The 17388-nt window shown below is 45.2% G+C and overlaps 1 protein-coding gene across 3 annotated transcripts in view; it reads right to left on the bottom strand.

Moving 5' to 3' along the window:
- The window catches only part of MTMR4 (myotubularin related protein 4), a 58059-nt gene that overhangs the window by 6183 nt on the left and 34488 nt on the right, over positions 1-17388 (bottom strand). For all 3 annotated transcript variants that reach the window (XM_074922589.1, XM_074922590.1, XM_074922588.1), the window contains 9 exons: positions 17074-17156; positions 16693-16859; positions 15180-15276; positions 8686-8799; positions 2713-2909; positions 2325-2453; positions 1907-2018; positions 1290-1485; positions 647-832 (listed from right to left, as the gene is read on the bottom strand). In XM_074922589.1, the coding sequence (XP_074778690.1) occupies positions 647-832; positions 1290-1485; positions 1907-2018; positions 2325-2453; positions 2713-2909; positions 8686-8799; positions 15180-15276; positions 16693-16859; positions 17074-17156 (1281 nt within the window). The remainder of the gene's footprint in view (positions 1-646; positions 833-1289; positions 1486-1906; positions 2019-2324; positions 2454-2712; positions 2910-8685; positions 8800-15179; positions 15277-16692; positions 16860-17073; positions 17157-17388) is intronic.

Here is a 17388-nt window from a genome sequence, read left to right as displayed (position 1 = left end):
GGTGGTGACCCTGCTGCTTGTCCTCTCTTCCACACAGGGCAGGACAGAGAGGATAGCAACAGGAATCAAGTGAAAGCAATAGTCAACTGATACCATACCCATCCCTCTATAACCCTAACCTGTATTATTTGATAAGACAAAGATTAATAGCTATGGTTTCCCTAATTTTTTTTTTCAAATGTTTCAGACTCACACTGCTCTGAGAGATGCAAATCAGGCTTTTAATCAAAGCAGTGTGCTAACAGTATCTGAATTCACCAGGCTAGAAAGGGACCTGGAGAAGTGACTCAAAGAAACCAGAGGCCATAAAGCCCTCATCACCGTGCAATCTGTCAGGTACTCTGAGCCTGCAGTACCCCCCAGGAGGAGGAGGAAATTGCAAGCAGCTCACAGAAGCCAGCAGAAGCATCACATGTACAGAACCAGGTCAAAATACCACAACTGAAGGGCAGGGCTGGACCCACACAGTGAAGGTATATGTCAGGTATGCCAGCAGAGAGCCCAAAACTAGTCAGACACTTTCACATTTCTAAAGAATGAAATTTTTGTTTTCTTTCAGCTGCAACACTAAAATATCTCGGCCTTTCCTCTGCCTCTGCTTACATCTGGTAAGTGATAAAGAGATGTTTGCATGCATATTTCTTACCAAAAAAGCTTCGTTAAATTCAAAGAGGCAAGGAAATTGCTTCAGAAGCTGATGAACAGCATCCAACCACTGGAGAAAAACTGGGCACTGCTCGTTCTGATCTTCCACCTTCTCTTGGTGACCGCAGCGATCACCAAACTTATGACCAAAATCCAGCCAGTCTGATTCAACAAGCACCTGGAAGCCCTGTGAATAAAAGAAAAAATTAACTGCAGACACTTTGCTGTAGGCACATAACAGGACAAGGCAAGCCTCATCTGCCAGCAGTGCCAGGCAAACTCAGGGCTTCCGAAAGGCTGGAAAGGAGACTGCACTGGTGCTGAATGTCAGAGGTTTCCAAACACAAACTAACAGTTGTTATCTCTATACCACAAACAGCCTGGAGAATACGCACAATTAAGAGTAGGGAAGCAGCTGAACCTTGAACACAAGAGGTTATTTACCACGGTAGTTCACCAAGCTGGGCGGAGGAATGACGTACAGTTCACCGAAAACAGGCAGGAAGGGAACGTGGAAAAACTCAACCACCACAATAGTAGCTCTGAAATGCCACTAAGCTCATGGCCAAATGCAATTCTGCTCCTTTCTACGGAGACTGTGAGACAAAAGCAGACACAGAACAGCAGCATAGCACAACTCGTACCTCCATGGTCCTGTAGTAAGGGTCCAGAAGAATCTTTGCCAGTGCTACAATCTGCGGAGTCCTGTCCCAGCCGTCCGAGCAATGAACCAGCACTGGACGCCCCTCTCTGTCAACTGCACTGGAGACCAGCACTGCTGCCTTCAGCATGACAGAGAGGTGCTGCAGCCACTTGGTACTCTCCAGGGCTGAAAGCCAGCTAGAAGATGTGCACAAAGCAAAAAAATGGTTGCTTAGCTCTCCAGTAGAAAAAAACCCCACACAACCAAAATATGTATTTTAAGCAAAGTCTTTTTGGAGTCCTCAGTCTTTTCCAAAACATGTTCTAGAAGAGCCAGCCAGTCTGGGAATAAATGCAAAGAATCCAACCCCTAATTTCAATTTTTCCCAGATATGGCTACATTTTGGAGACCCTCAGAGGACAGACACAATCAAGTGACACTGAGGCAGCGCTGCAATCCCTTCTGGATTGCCAGGGGTCAAATTAAGCAGTATACAAACACTGTCAGTACTTTCTCTGAGGTAGAAACCTGGGATAGGAAAAAAGAAAAACTGAGGGAAACCCCCCCCAGGACATTGACAGATATGGCATCAAACTCAGCTAGAGGACAGTCACTTACTTGCTGGGGTCTGGCACCTGACTGCAGACAGCACGCAGATACTGGAAACTGTTCCGGATGGAGTGGATGTTGGCCATGCCCATGAACACAACTTCACAGTTCGGGTAATACTCTGAACACAACAGACAAATGGTCAGAGAGAGCTGCTGCCACTGCAGCAACTGCCTCCATACACTCGGGTGAGCTGTCCCCTCACAGCACCAGTTCTGGTCTCCAGGTAGGCAGGTTCTCCTGCAAAAGCCTTGTGGGCCATCACTGATGTGTCTGGAATAATGAACTTTGCACAAACAAGAAGGGGAATGTGCTCCCAGGGACTGAGTACCAAAATGCTGACCCAACCCCCAGCTGTGCTCTAGGACCCCCTCGACAAAGCAGGTCCAAGAGGAAGATGTTCTGGGATGTGCTTAACCCTCTGTACCTTCACATTCGCAGCCACCTCCCTTTGCTCTGTTGGCCACGGCCGCAGTATAGGACCTGGCATCAAGAATCAGCAGCTTCTGAGGAGTTCCTGCATTCTCCACACCTGAACAGGCGGTCAGGGACGAGTCTGCGGAGACAGCACGGACTGAGCTCCCGGCACTCCCTGTCCCCTATGACAGGCCTCCAGGGCCCCCCAGCACCGCCCCGAGACCCGTGCCACACACCACAGTCAAGGCATGACAGGGCCCAGATTATCTGGGCTGGATACTGGGTTTAAACATCACATTGTAACAGCCCTGTTTAGCAGCAACAGCAACATTTAGGTGTAGGAAGCACAAAATAATTCACACGTTTAGGAGAGAGTGGAAGAGGGTGAGTGGTCTCACCGAAGTCGGCATCGCAGGCCTCGCTGCCGTCGCTGCTCCCGTTGTGTGGCACGCCACCAGATACCTTTACTCCAGGGTTCAAGGCACAGGCTTTGGCAATAGATGTCACAAGATACTCGTCATCAGCATTTCTCCAGCCCCACCAGCTGATTTCAGGCTGGCTGCAGCGTGCAATCACCGCCCCATTGCGCACGTGTCTGTGAAGGAAGCGAGAGCCTGGTGAAGCCCCTGGAAAGGTGAGGAACACCACCAGCAAACATCCCCTACAGTCACCACCTACACAACCCTCCTCACTGCTCTATCTACTGCATTTACTCTTGCATTCAAGCAGTGAAGCGGGGCAGGGCATTTCAAACGACCATTATTCCTAACAAAAGCAGTGACACGGAGGCTGTCACTCACCCCAGAGCGGTGAGGAACAGAAGATGGCTGAGAGTAGCACAAGAGTGGCTCATGGAGCCAAAATGATATTGCAGAGGAGCAGCTCACTGCAGCACTTGCTGGAGGGGCTGCTGGGAACAGCTAGTGCCAGTGGACGGTGGCAGCCCCAGGGCAGCTGCAGCTCATGGGACGTCACCTCCAGGGTCAGCGGCTCTGCCCTGGGACTCGACTACCACTGAAATGAATGTTTCTGCAGCAAAGGGAAGCTACCAGTTGTTCTAGCCATTACTCTGTTAAACTGTTCTTGTATTTTTATTTACAATAATATATATATTATTTATTAAGATATACTATCTAAAATACACATCATTGTCTATAGATATGTAAATATTTATATATTAAATCAGAGAGGAGAACTTTAAATGATTATGGTTGTACTTTGGGAAAGTAGTGGTTATTTATTTTAATGCTGTTCTGTTATCCCATTCTCTTTCTTTTTTTTCCCCTCCCTTAAAGTACATACCTGTTGTTAAACCATTTCATTTATCACTTGTAAGTTAGAAAGATTAGCTCACTCAGCATCAGACTGGTTAGTTTCTGGGTGGAGGCCTGAGCTGGTGTTTATTAACAACCCCTAAAATGTGAACCCTACCCTGGCTGTTGCTTATTGACACCTGGCAGAAGGCCTGAAGCAGGAATAAGCATTCGATTTTTCACATGAACACACCAGCAAGTCATTCACAAATGTCCTGGAAAGGGAATGGACCATTAGGTGACAAAGTTGCTGGTGATACAGAATTATCCAGGAGAGTCTACGGCTGTCTGGAAAAAGTTGCAAAGGATCTTGCGATACTGGGTGACAGAACATGAAAGTTAGTATTAATAAATGAAAAATATTTACAGATGATCAAAACAACCCCAGCTATGACATGAAGCAGTTTGGTACAAATCAGCAGCCAAATCTCAGAGACTTTCAAGTCACTGTGGAGCTCTCAGAAAGCCTCAGCTCAATGCTCAAGAGAGGCAAAAAGGTTGAGAATGTGCTAGCAGTTATTTGGAAAAGAGTAAGACAGAAAATACTATGACATGACATCTCAGACATCTTCAAAATGATATGAATTTCTCACTAGTCCATCTCAAAAAGGATAACGTAATAAACCTCCAGAGATGGGTGGCAAGGACAATCACAGGTATAGAAGAGCTCTGCTATAGGGACAACTTTAGTAGGAAACAACTTGCTACCATAAGAGAAGGACAAGAATAGATGAGAGGCATAAAAAGTCATGAAAGATATAAAAAATTGAGTTTGGAAGATTAGTCTTATTTTTCCCTGATAGAAACACACACAAGCGCTGGAATAGTGATGCCATATATTTAGGAAAAAACAAGTCTTTTTTGGACAACAAACAAAACAGACAGCAGACTCCCTGCCACCGTGCAATGTAGAAGTATAAATTGGTTTCAAAATATATCAAACTCAGGGAGGTCCACCAAGTAACCATGAAACACAGTGACACCCTTCTCCTGAACACCTCTCATAGAAAATCTAAGATAACAGCTACTCCAAAGATGCACCAGGGAAGAACACCCGCATACCTGTCCCATGTGTTACACTTCCCCGAGATGCTATTCCTGGTGCCTGGCCCTTCTTGGAGACAGGATAAACAAACAGGAGAGTCCCACACCTCAGTTCTTCACAACAGTGCTTGCCCCTCCCTACCTATCCCACCACCTCTCTGAAGATGAGCTGGAGTAAGAACAAAGATGTAGATAAAGCTTCTGACAAGCCACATCCAAGTATTATTTTTTTGTTTGTAGGTGAACACCTCTGAAAAAATTGCAGAGTAGGGGATGTAACAGTCTAGATCCTGAAGTGCACTTGCACAAGCCTCAACCCATCACCCAAAGGCTGTTTAGCTGCCAGTGGGAGCTATCAGAAGCACTCTTGAAGGTACCTCCTTTTCATGCCACTCCTTTCTGTGTTCCAGAGGATGACAGTGCCTGTCCCTGTTATCTGCTGTAAGGCAGCACACCAAGAAAATGCATCAAGACTTCGAACTCATTCTAAAAGCGGTGCACAGTATCTCAGTAGCAGCTTCTGCAGTTTGCAGTAATGATTTTGTTTCTCAGAGACAAGGTTCCCTTATTCTGCTGAGGCAACATCAATAAACACAGAAAATGTATTATCGTTAATGGCATCTCAACAGCTAATACTGATGAAGACTTTAAAGTGAAGACGTACATTCAGCTATGACAAAACACTGAGATCCTTTTCCTTCCAGTGCCCTCCTCTGTTGCTGTTCTGTTCTGCAAGGTGATTCACAGAGCAGTCGCTCCCAGGAGACCTATTCTGTCTTCATGATCACTCAAGGATGGTTAACACAGATAGGAGCAAAGCCTTTGTTTATACTAGTAAATGAAACAGAGCCAAGGTGTGGACTTAAGTGTCAGCCTGTGATCATCCAAGCTTGTTTGTCAGCACACCCATCGTTTTTGACCTGTTGCCAACCAGCACTTTCCCAGACAGCGCCTGAGCACGTTTTTGGGAGATGCAGGTGCTGTGCCAGGGTCTGCTCCCAGCAGGCTGCTTGGATGCAACAGCACAGTTTTGCTATGCAGAAGGGAATAAAGTAGTTTAGCTGTGTAGGCCACTTGAAGTCAGTGGTAGCCTACTTCATGAAATACTAAAAACATTGCCAAAGAGTCACATTAAACTCAGAAAACTTCTTGGGAGCAGAAACTTCTCAGCACTGCAGCAAACACTGGGCAGGGGATGCCTTGAGGTAGCCAGTTTCAAGAGATATAATGAGGTGCCAATAAACACAAGGAAGCATGGCAAGCATCGATGAGCATGAAGTCATCAGCAAGCAGAAAGTGTAGCAGGTGTTGGTGGATGAACCAAAACCACAACTGAGCTTGCAGTGAGCTTCCCAGGTGAGGGGAGCAGCCATGGCTTGACTCCACACTCCCTTGCTAATCTCCTCATCACAAGCATATGAAACATTTCAGGTCTTTTTCTTACTAGGGATTTTTGTGGAGATTTTCCTCAAAATAAAAAAGCTCCTTTCTTGAAACTGGAATGGCAGGAAGTGTCACAGAGTTTTAACTTATGTGGACAAAATTATTTCTTAGGGATCTTCAGTTAAGTCTTAATGACTTGAGAACCTTTCAGCATTCAAAGAGGAGTATGAGGTGCCTTTGTAGTTTATCAGTTGAGCTTTTACTCCCAGATTCATTCAGAGCACAAGACTAGAGCACACCTGACGTTGTTAGCACATGCCATTTAACCTATAACAACCATCCAGAAAGCATCAACTAATAGCCCTTAAGTCCCCTCTGTTATTTTCTGGCCATAGGAGTGCTCATCCACAGTGCAAAGTCAAGCAGCTTGGCTTAACACATAAGAAAGAGCTAAGAGAGGGTTCACAGAGCTGTCCCCTGAGATGCACGGACACAAGTGCTTTCATTTCCCGAGTCTCTGCATTAGGCTCCTGGCTCACTCTGGCATGACCTAAAAGCCTGAGACCCAAGCGCTCATCCATGGGGCTGGAGCCATCTCCACCGTTTGCCCGCTGCCTCCCCAAGAGCTGCTGCAGCACAGCCACAGGCAAAGGTGATGCTGAGCATCTGTGAGAAGCATTCTTGCTAACACAGGCCCAAGGTCTTCTGAAGGTGGCTGTGTAGACAGAGAGCAACAACGAGGAGCAGCTGGCATGCGATGCCTGTCTGCCTCTGTAGTCAGCTAAATAATTAACTGCATCCTTTGCACAGTTTTAAAAGTGAATTGTGCCTGAAGGCCCCTACACCACTCCTGCACATCTCCAGTGAGAACTCAAGAGATAGAGACCTGAATGTCTGCTTTGCTTAAAAGCTAAATTATACTCTTTTTAAAGAAAACTGATAATGTGGTACCTTTGGTGTCATGTTTTACAGATCTGACTGTGACCCAGCGAGTTCAGCCTTGCTCTCCAAAGGCTCTGAAGCCTACCAAAGTCCTGTGCTTAGAGCCCCTGGGATGCACACCCCCAAACCCACTTGTCCAATCTCTCCTGAACTGTGAGTGAGGAGGAGGAGCTGAGTGTGAGGCTTTTCATTTCTTCCCCTTCCATACAGCACAAGGCACTCCAGAAGCAGCCATGGCCCTTACGGACCCACCTGGCCAAAAGCCTTCAATCTTGAGGGCAAAGACTTTATAAAAAGTGCATGAAAACGAGATATGTATGGGCAATCACTTGTCCCATCTTGTAACATCACTTGTCAGCATCTTCTAATCTGATCCCAGGCTGCAAAAAGTTGCAGCTTAGATTCTAAAATTACTGGGTACCATTATAGTGATATAAAGCAAGGAACAAAATAATTGTTAGAGTAGCAAAAAGACATGGCTTTGCCCTCAGGTGGAGAGGCACACTGGGACAGTCTCCAGCGCCAGGCCATTTTTAGTAAAAGTAATCAGAAATACAATTAACTTCTTAGCTGACTTTGCTACAAAGAAGGAAAGGCTCCATACGATAAGCAGCGCTCATTATTACTCTGCTGTAGAATTTAGTTCTCCTAGAAGTAATAACACTGTGTTTTGCCAGCATGTAACAGCAAACCATATAACATGAAGATGTAGCATTAAGGTACATGTAAATTCATTCATTTTGTTTCCTGGCTTTTTTACTTCCCAGGCTTGTTCTTTGTTGTGCAGCTCTGATAGTTTCAAAGTTTTTTATATTTGGATTTAATAACTGCTAACAAGGAGTCTAAGGCTAGAAACCATAATGTACATTTTACAACATACACACTGGCTGGGTGCATCTATTCACCAGCCTCCCATTTGTTTCAAACATGTCAGTCTCCCAGAAAACATGTTTGATGAGAAACCACCCACCTACCCCAAAAAGCCCTGCTTTATTTGCTGCCTAGCCTCGGCATCCCCCTGTATATATTATTTTTGGAAGGCTGACCAGGGAATATTTACTAGCTATTCAATCAACAAGGTTCAGCCACATGCAAACATCTCATTCTGTTACCTAAATAATGTCAAACTCTCACAACTTGGTCAAAACAGAAGTGATTTGCACTTGGGTATTAAAAGGTACGTCCTAGCTGAGAGCAGGACCACACAGTAGGCTCGTTTTGGCCAAGATTTCTTTTCAAAGTAGCAGCTAGGCAAGTACCAATTGGTGAAAGTTCTGAAACTCAAAGAAAGAGAACCTTAATTTGACATAGTGTTCTTGCTGCATCTCCCGAAGGATGAAAGTCACCCACACCTTCAGATCTAACCAAGAGCAGGAAAGAAGCAACAGTTACCAGAACATTGTTTCTCTGTTCTGGAGAACATCCTGAGTTACCATCGCAGACTGGGTGCCTACAGAGGCTGATGTATGTCTTGGGAGGAGGAGGAGGCCCAAGAGCAGCATGTTTTCAGGTGCGAGGCAAAAGGAGCACCAGCACGAGGACCAGAACACAGCTATCGCTGTCACCCCGCGCTCCACAGCCCTGTATCCACTTGGCTAACCTGGCTTCACAGCGCCCTGTGCAGTAATGTCAGGAAAAGGACAGCTGTCAGGGGTCTGGGGGAGAGCACTGCATTGCTTTTGTGTTTACCTGTACACCACCACAGGGATCCTTTTCCACGACCTGAATGAAGCCACGTTCTCTAGCTCCTTATCAGTGATCCAGACAGGGACCAGCAGCTTCTGAGGATAACTGGAACAAAGCCTGGAAAAAAAAAAAGCATGAAGGCAAGATGAGGACTTGGCAATCAAAAATATTTACCAGAGAAGCTGTGCAGAGAGAGGACAGGAGCAGTTTCCCCAAACTCAGCATGCAAGACTTTGGCTCTTCCTCTTGATATCGGTCTCAGTATAGCCTCAACGTGGGAAAAGTGACCCAAAAAATGCTGTCAGGAATGAGCTGAGAGAAGACGATCTTTCACCTCAGGCCTCACCTCCAGCCCCATACTAAGTACACCCCAGTACTTCCCAAGCATGCCTTTGGAACATCCTCTGGATTTAAGAATTTATGAGGGTTTAGGGTAACAGTCATTAATTTATGTGGGGTTTTGGTTTTCTTGCAGCACTTGCAAACCCATAAACACACAGAATTTACTTCTGGTAAATGATGATCTGCCACTTTCTGCCTTGCAGAAAAAAGGTCAGCATTGATAAAAATGTACACATTTCTCTGCAAGGAAGACATAACGCTGCCCAGAAAGATGGCAATGGTGACTTGGTGTATGCTATAATAAAATGACATGAGGGAGATCTAAGAGAGTATCTTGTTTGGTGGGGTGCCAAAAATCAAGATTCCTAATACACATCTGAACACATGCCAGCAGCAAGAGGAATGTGATGGGCAAGTCCCTACCAATCCCCTGCGCTGGAGAAGAAACTCCCAGCACACAGAGCCAATAGCAGGGGCACCAAACTCTTCAACGAGCAGAGCGGCAGTGCCAGAGGAGCCCCACATCTGAATCAACCTGAAGCATAAAGCAGTTCAGCTGAAATGGAAATTCAGTTGGTGGAGGCAGGGGGGAGATGAGAACAGGCAACAGGACTGCAAATGCTTAAGTCCTAAGAAAGCTGTTAAAAATCCAACTGCAAGTACATTATCAGCAAGGCAAGAGGGAAGCCAAGGGTCAGAGGAGGACAGCCAAACAGTGCTGGGGAGAGAGCAGTATGAGTAGGATGAAGCACGGGTGAAAATCCAGGAGTGCAGGGGCTTCCTGGTTACTGCAGCCAATATCCTGCCCTGCGGCATACAGCTGCATGCAGGGCAGGGCAGGTTGCAGGCTGGCTGCTGGACCAGCTAAGCTCCAACAGCCCAGGCAGAGAAAGCCCTACATGCCAAGAAACATCAAAGAGCAACTCTAGCTCTAGGCTATAACCCACATCATTTAGAAGGAATGTTTCAGGGCAGATGGGAAACAAACTGAGGGGAGTGAAACTATGCAGCTGGCAAGCTCCAAAGGGTGGCCTGGTGCTCCCCTGAGCCCTAACTACCCCTGCTGAAGGCAAAGATACAGCCCTCAGTATCATTTAGTTTGTGATGCTAGCGAGGAACTGCCTGCTATGTTAGAAGATGGCACTTCACACAATGTCTAGACAGCTTCTCAGAAAGCCCCAGGCAGAAAGTAAGGTTGGTCTACAGGATAAAAACAACAGGGTGAAGAAGAGGAATCCAGGAAGCAAAATTAAAGCTGTCAGGTAAGAAGCTGAAGACCAGGTTGTCTGTGGTAGGATGCCTAGGCTTGGACATTTCTGAAATACCTCAGATTCTATGTGTAAGGTTGGTCAGGAAATTAGAGACACATTGAAGTGGGATTGAGAATAAAGGTATGTGGAAGAGGGCTGGCACCTGTTAAGATCTGGAGGAACTTCTGGAACAGCTCAATCTATACAAGAATGGGCTTCATCAAAATGAAAACAGAATCAGTCCCTGGCGCTACAAATGAAACATTATAGGAGATTTCTTAAAATAAAAATTGGGGAGTCAGTACAGGAGAGGTTCAGGAGCTTATCTTCTAAGAGATAAGTCACTAAAACTCTGTAGTCTTAAGAAAACAGTAAGACAGAATTCAGTAAAATTCAGGTAGGAAACAGGATGCCTCAAGAAATTAAGCCAAATTTAAGCTGGACACATAAAAACAGTCAATGACATCTAGACAAACAACTTGTGCTTCTAGACTAGAATTCCAAAAAAACAAGGGAGAGAAACTGAAAAGTAAGGATAAATATGTTGGCTTAACAGCATCTTATAAACTTGATACAAGGAAGATTATTAGTGGTACCCTAAATTTCAGAGTACAAGCTTTGTAGGAAGACCAAAATATGTTGTGCTAGTGAGCAAAGTGTGGTATGTTCGAGGAAAACGTGAAGGTAAAAGCGTGAGGCCAAGAGTTACCAGTATCCACAGCAGTGCAGAAAGTGCCCTGACTCAAATCCCAAGCCTAAAGAGAAACAGTAACAACATCCACAACAGGCTGGAAGAGCTGCAGAAAGGCTGCGAGGGCAAAAATTGCCATGGGAGATTTGGGTTGCTTCCACATAAACCACATAAGCATCATGATAATGCATGAGACAAAGATGACATTTTCAGATGCAATCAGCTGCTTCTTGGTGCTATCAGCCAAATAATACAAAAGTACGTAACTCTTCCTTTGGTTCTAAGCTGCTCCAAAATAGAATAACTGAAAAATCACTTTGTTACAGTATTCATCACATAATAGACTTCACCAATGTTTTTAAGGGGATAAGACTCCCACGACAGTAAGGATGAGTTTCAGAAAAGGGGGGGAGGGTGATGGGGGGTGGGGCAGGAGAAAGCTTGCAGATGATATGATGGTTATTTAAACATGCTATTTGATGGTAATATAAAATGCATCAAAAAGATCAGAAAGAGCTAGCAGACTTAAACAGTGAACAAAAGAAGGATTTTAGAAATAAAAGGACATCCTTCAAAGAGGGGAAATGTTTCCAAAGGACATGAGAGAAGCCAAATGTGCACCTGAATTTAAAAAACTGTAAACATGAGACACATCATGCAGCTTTTGAGAAATGACTTGTTAAAAGATTAAAACTCTGAAGACCTTTTTCAAACATCTTGGAGGTATCAGTCTGCTACCAAAACTGAAGGTCTAGTAGATCAGCAAGATCACAGCAGAAAATCAAAACAATTTGCATTGATGTTCAGCACAAGAGTCCACAAAGAAGCTGCCAGACCTAAACCTGTTTTACAAGGGATGAGGCACAAGAAGGGGAAGTTTTAGAACAATCTGCTAGGAATGAGGAGTAGCTAATCACCAGGACTAGATAATGCTCAACATTTCTACAGCAACCCGAGTGCACAGCAGGTGAATGATTAACCGAGATGTGTAAGCTATTGCTTACATTGGCTTGGGTGCCAGAGGAATGAAAGGTGGCAAACATGGTATCAATTTTGTAAAAAAGGTCTCAGGGACAAACATGGGAAACCACTGGAGTCTGACTTCTGTACAAAGCAACTTGCTGTCACAGTTGGTGCAAGGGTAAATACCATGCACTTGGGAAGAATCAACACGGCTTTTGTGGAGGGAGGTCGGGCATCACGTATGTGGAGTTTGCTGGCAACATCACTGAACGAGCAGGTAGAGCTCACGTGGCTGACAGTCAGTTTGGATTTTCAGAAGGGTTTGTTGGTGTTTTCTCAATTTGTTTTGGTCTGTGCGTTTTTTAACGGGTGGCTCCCCAAAGACTTGGAGGAAGCTTCTCTTACAGAACAGTAACTCTCGAAAAGATAAGCAATAGTACAGAACTTCAACGGTCATTTTTCACCACGAAAGGGAACCATGCTTGTCCCTGTGTTGTGCAATATGCTTCCCTGTCACATGGAAGAGAGACCCACAGCAAAGCAATGTGGGTCACGGAGGAGCGGCCTGGAACACCCTGGGACCACGCTGACCCAGAACACAGGATGAGACTTCTTGAAACTGTGAGGTTTGATCCCAGAAAAAGGTGGCTGTAACACCACAGACGCATAAATCAGCACAAGACACATACGGGCAAGGAATGACAAAGCATCTTCTTGCCACAAAGGTAGCAGCCAGTCCAGCCTGAGAGATCTTCCTTCACACAACGCAAACGCACAGGCTTTATTGCTAACAGTCCTTGCAGACTTATTGTCTACACATTCATATGGCAGATACAAACAAAACACTAATTATCATTTTTCCAATAAAAGCAAAGGATAGTATTAAAATAATAGTATCAAAAGACAAAATATGAATTAAGAGCAGTCACAGAAACAAAGAGAAAACATCAGCTGTCTGAAGCAGTTACACAGAACTCCAGACAGCTTTTTCCTCATGAACTCAAAAATAAAATCACAACTGTAAAAAGATCAAAGTTGAAAACGAGCATCAACACTTAAGAAAAAGTGAATGTTTTTTCCTTTCTGAAGGAACGACGTGTGTACCAAAGCCACCAGCATTAAGACCGATATGAAACAACTCTCGGACAGCATGGGTGCACCAGATGGGCAGTGCCAGGATGTGTCCGTTTCTCTGGATGTACAGACCACTGAAGATGTGAGCACCACAGAGATATCATGTAATAATTTTATTATCACTGTATGCTGAAATAGTATACTTTTATCAAGACTGAAGGAGTGGTTATTATATGCTTGTATTGCTCTAATTTTATGATGGCTGTCGCCAGGAAGAAGATAATAGTTTCCAGATAAGGACATGTCCGAACAGACTTGAAAGACAATGAACAAAGCCATTACTTTGGAGTATCCTGTCTCTAACAACACTATTTTGCCAATGCTGGGAAATAAAAGATAAAAAGGACTATAAACAGTTAAAAAGTAACCCGATTCCTGTGAATAGAGGCAGGTGGTGATGATCAAAAGGCAAGGCAGGATTTAAAGACACAATCCCAGAAGCAGCAAGAGAGAACTGGTTTCTGAGTTGCACAAACAAATTACACCACCTTTGAGATCTCGGGATGTCTGCAGGAAGCTGCGACCTGCCAGGATCTCCAGGTAGGAACTCAGCAGATTGAGAAAAGCAAAACCAGGCCTGCATCCAGCTTGCTGAGGTTTGTTTCAAGTTCCTTCTTCCCTGGTTTGGTTGGAAATAAAACAACTGTCTTTAGAGAAGTTGGTTAATTGCTGTGTATTACTGGCCAGGAGGAGAACCACAGGTGGTCAATTTAAGTTGAACCTTCTGAAACAGTCAGAGGGAAAAACATCCCAAAATCTAGTAGCAGAGAAAGCCTGATGGCTGTCAAAGACACATACAGACTCTACCTAGGGCAAAGACCTACAGGTTGTACACTCGAAAACTGAGCGGTTCAGGAAAACAATTTTTATTTGACAACCTGGGAGAAACTGCATAAATGCCATCAGTCATGTTAATAGTCCAAAAGCATCGATGCAGTCAGTATGCCCAAGTAGAAACTATAAATCAACCCCTAAATCTAATGCTTGCTGCTTGGATACTTGAGGAAGAGAGAACAGGCAGCAACTGCAAAACTCCAGTGGGATTTCCCCAGGCCAGCACGCCCAAGGCTTCTCATGGTCCCCACAAGAAACCAGTGACCTGGAACTGCCCAATACATAGATGATGGGGATGCCTTTACTGGCTGAGACAGAGAAGAGACTGAGAGATACCAGTCATTTCAAGAGAAGGATTATAAAGAATGCAGAAATGAATATGTCTGTCAAAGCTTAATAAAACCCTGTTGGCTTAATGCCACCTGCTGCAAAGAATGCAGCAGCGCTTCTCCAAGAGCTCCTGTGCTTTTCTCCAGGAGAAGACAGGCTGGAATCACCAACGTGCTGATGGAAGAGACCTTTGGAAGATCTCCACTCCACTCTCCTGCTCACAGGGGACCACCTCCACCACCAGATCATCTGAGACTTGAAATGATGCAATGGTGAACTCCCCCAGCACAGCACCACACTCCTGCGGAAAGATTTTTTTTTTTTTCCCTCCCATGTACAGTCTGAACCTCCCAAGCTGCACCCGTGGCCATTGCCTCTTGTTCAGACATCTGCCACCGTCAGAAGAGTTTCACTCCCTCACCTTTGTAAATGTCCTTTCAGCAGCTGGAGGCTGCCAGTAAATCACCCTTCAGCCTCTTCTGCACCAGACTGAAGGAGCCTCGCTCATTCCCCAGACTTCTGAGCATCCTGACAGCCGTCCACTGGCTCACCCCCAGTTTCTCAACAGAGCTGAATACTCGTCTGACGTTATTAAAACTTTGTGGTTTTTATTTCAAACAGCACAAGCATTTTAGAGAGAATGACTGACCAGAAAGGCAACCCTGTGATGGACAGTTCCTCCAAGACTCCTGAATGTCTTTGCATTATAAACTACCTGAGTCAGCATTTACAACTGCTGCTAGCTCTGATGTTTGGGCTATATTCCTTCTTCAATTCCACAATGTGAAAGGCAGAAAGAAAGTGGATCTGGCTCATATACCGATCTGCCTGAGGGTTTTCAAGGCCAGGAAGGAGGATTAGATGGAATCTGACTCACCCACTGCTCTGCACAAGGATTGCAAAGGGGAGAAGGAAAGAGGAGAGTGGAGAGCGCCTGGTGGGGAAACACTCACTTGTAATTGTTGTTGATGTCAGAGACGCGCCAGACGTTCTGCAAGTCAAAGCCCATCCTCACCAGCTCCATCTCAAATCGGTATCTCACATGGTCACCTGGAAGAACAAAGTACAGGGCATTTACTGACAGCTAAGCAGAACTAATGAAATCTAACTGTCCTAGCAGCAGCTCCACAGCAGCTATATCCAGGCTGGAGAGAAACTACAGGACAGCTGGATGGCAGGGATCTTGCTGCAGAAGCCAAATAGAACTGTCCCTCACCAGGGTTCCTCTGTTTATTTTGTCAAGTCAGATCAGCTCTCAGTCTCAGGGCACAGAGCAGCACGGAAATAGCCTCTTCACATCAATGTGAGAGTGGGGGGTGGGGGGTGGGTGTAATTTAATCCCCTTTTGCCCTTCTGACAGAGATAGCTTCCAAAGCAGATGTCAGAAATCCCACCGCAGAGGAGTACTGAGCACCCACCCCAGGCAGTTAGTTTTGTCTTCTGGACTGCTCTCTCAGTGGCTGACTCAGGGTTTCCTCTCTTGTGTTTTAGCCACACCTTACAAATCCTGGATGTCTTTGTTGCCCAAGTGTCAAATGTTGTTAATAAATAAATATTGCAAAGCTCTTCACCTCATTCTGTTGCTGCAGCAACAATTTCCACAGGTAAGTGTATTTACACTAGAGAATAATACTTTATCTAAAAGAAAGACAGAAAATATCTCCCAATTGCTGGTGTTTGGGACACAGTAAGAACAGTTACTTTTTTTCTACCAGCTTCTTTTTGATATCTCTCTCAGCTATACTATCCAACCTCATCCCTCCATCCCATCCTGTGTTTGGACATTTCATTCAGGTTACTGCTTCTCTAGTATCAGCACCTTTTTAAGTCTAAAGCCAGGTTTGTTACTCATTTTAACCGCACTTGATTCATGATGAAGCCGTTTAAAAGACAAAGCAACAGCAAGTGAACTTTGTGTTCCCAGAGAAGGGAAACTCCCAATCCACAGGAGGGCACCATCACAGCTCTGTTTTCTCTTTATGGATTCAAAGATTTTTATTTGCACCTGTGTAAGGATGAGCCAAACATTTCCGCAGACCTGGCCACAGGAATGTCACGGAATTTCTAGGTGTTGGAGAGGAGATGCAGATGGACTCATTAATTATGTTGCCTCAAAGCCGATTATGTTTACTATCCAGGAACAAGACTGCTTGAGCTCTCTGTCATCATGATGAGAGTACCAAAGTATGGGATGTTTTCTTCATTCACAAGGAGAATGGGAAAAGTTGCTTACAAGTTGCTGGCTCAGAATGCTCTTGTGCTTATTACTATTATTCCTTTTACTGTGTTGTCCAGCCAAATCTGGCCATCAGCTGGATCTCTAGGCCAGGTACAGGATGCCCCTCAGCAAGATCAACTTGGGCAGAGCTTAAGACCTAGCCGGACATCAAATTATGGACAACAGTTTAAATTGCATTGCAGTGCTTGTGGACAGAAAAGCAGGAAGGGGACAGGCCAGGAGCTTACCTGGACGGCAGAGATGTGCATGTTGATCCTCCTCATCAACACAGACTCCTAAGCACCACGCATGGTAGGCAAACGCAAAGAGGTCCTCAGGCTTAGCAGGGCGGGCAATGGCTCGAGTTAGCCTCTTTAGCCACTCCTGGCACTGCTTAAAGGTGGAAAAATGGCACCTGCAAACCCAAATGTAAATCACCCTCAGTGGGTACAGCCAAGACACACAGACAGGGAGCTCTGCTCCACTTCACCAGAAAAAGGAATGAAGTGCGAGGTATAGCAACCCTGGCCATGAACAGCTCAATTCCAACAGCAACACAGAGGGAGACACCAGAGCTGATCATGTCAACCGGCCTGCAGTGGCACCTACAACACAGCAGTAACAGATACCTGATCACTTTGGAGTCCTTGCAGACAATGTGAAGCTGGAACATATCCCGACACTCCACACTTTCCATCATCCTCAAAGGCACCTGTGAGAGACAGATGTAGGGCATGACAAGACATACCACGTCACATCAGAGACACAGCAGCCTTGCCCACAGGCCCATCATGAACAGCCACGGCTCTACCATCAATCATGAGCTTCCAGTTCCAACTATAAACCCACTCCAAGGTTTATGAAGCTTCATGTCTCAGTGCAGAGCCTCCTTCAACAACTACTATTCTGATTTCTATTCTATCCCTGGATTGTCTCCCACCCAG

This window comes from Athene noctua, chromosome 19, assembly GCF_965140245.1.
Source record: "Athene noctua chromosome 19, bAthNoc1.hap1.1, whole genome shotgun sequence".
NCBI classification, from domain to species: domain Eukaryota; kingdom Metazoa; phylum Chordata; class Aves; order Strigiformes; family Strigidae; genus Athene; species Athene noctua.
This window is presented reverse-complemented; position numbering and strand designations above follow the sequence as displayed.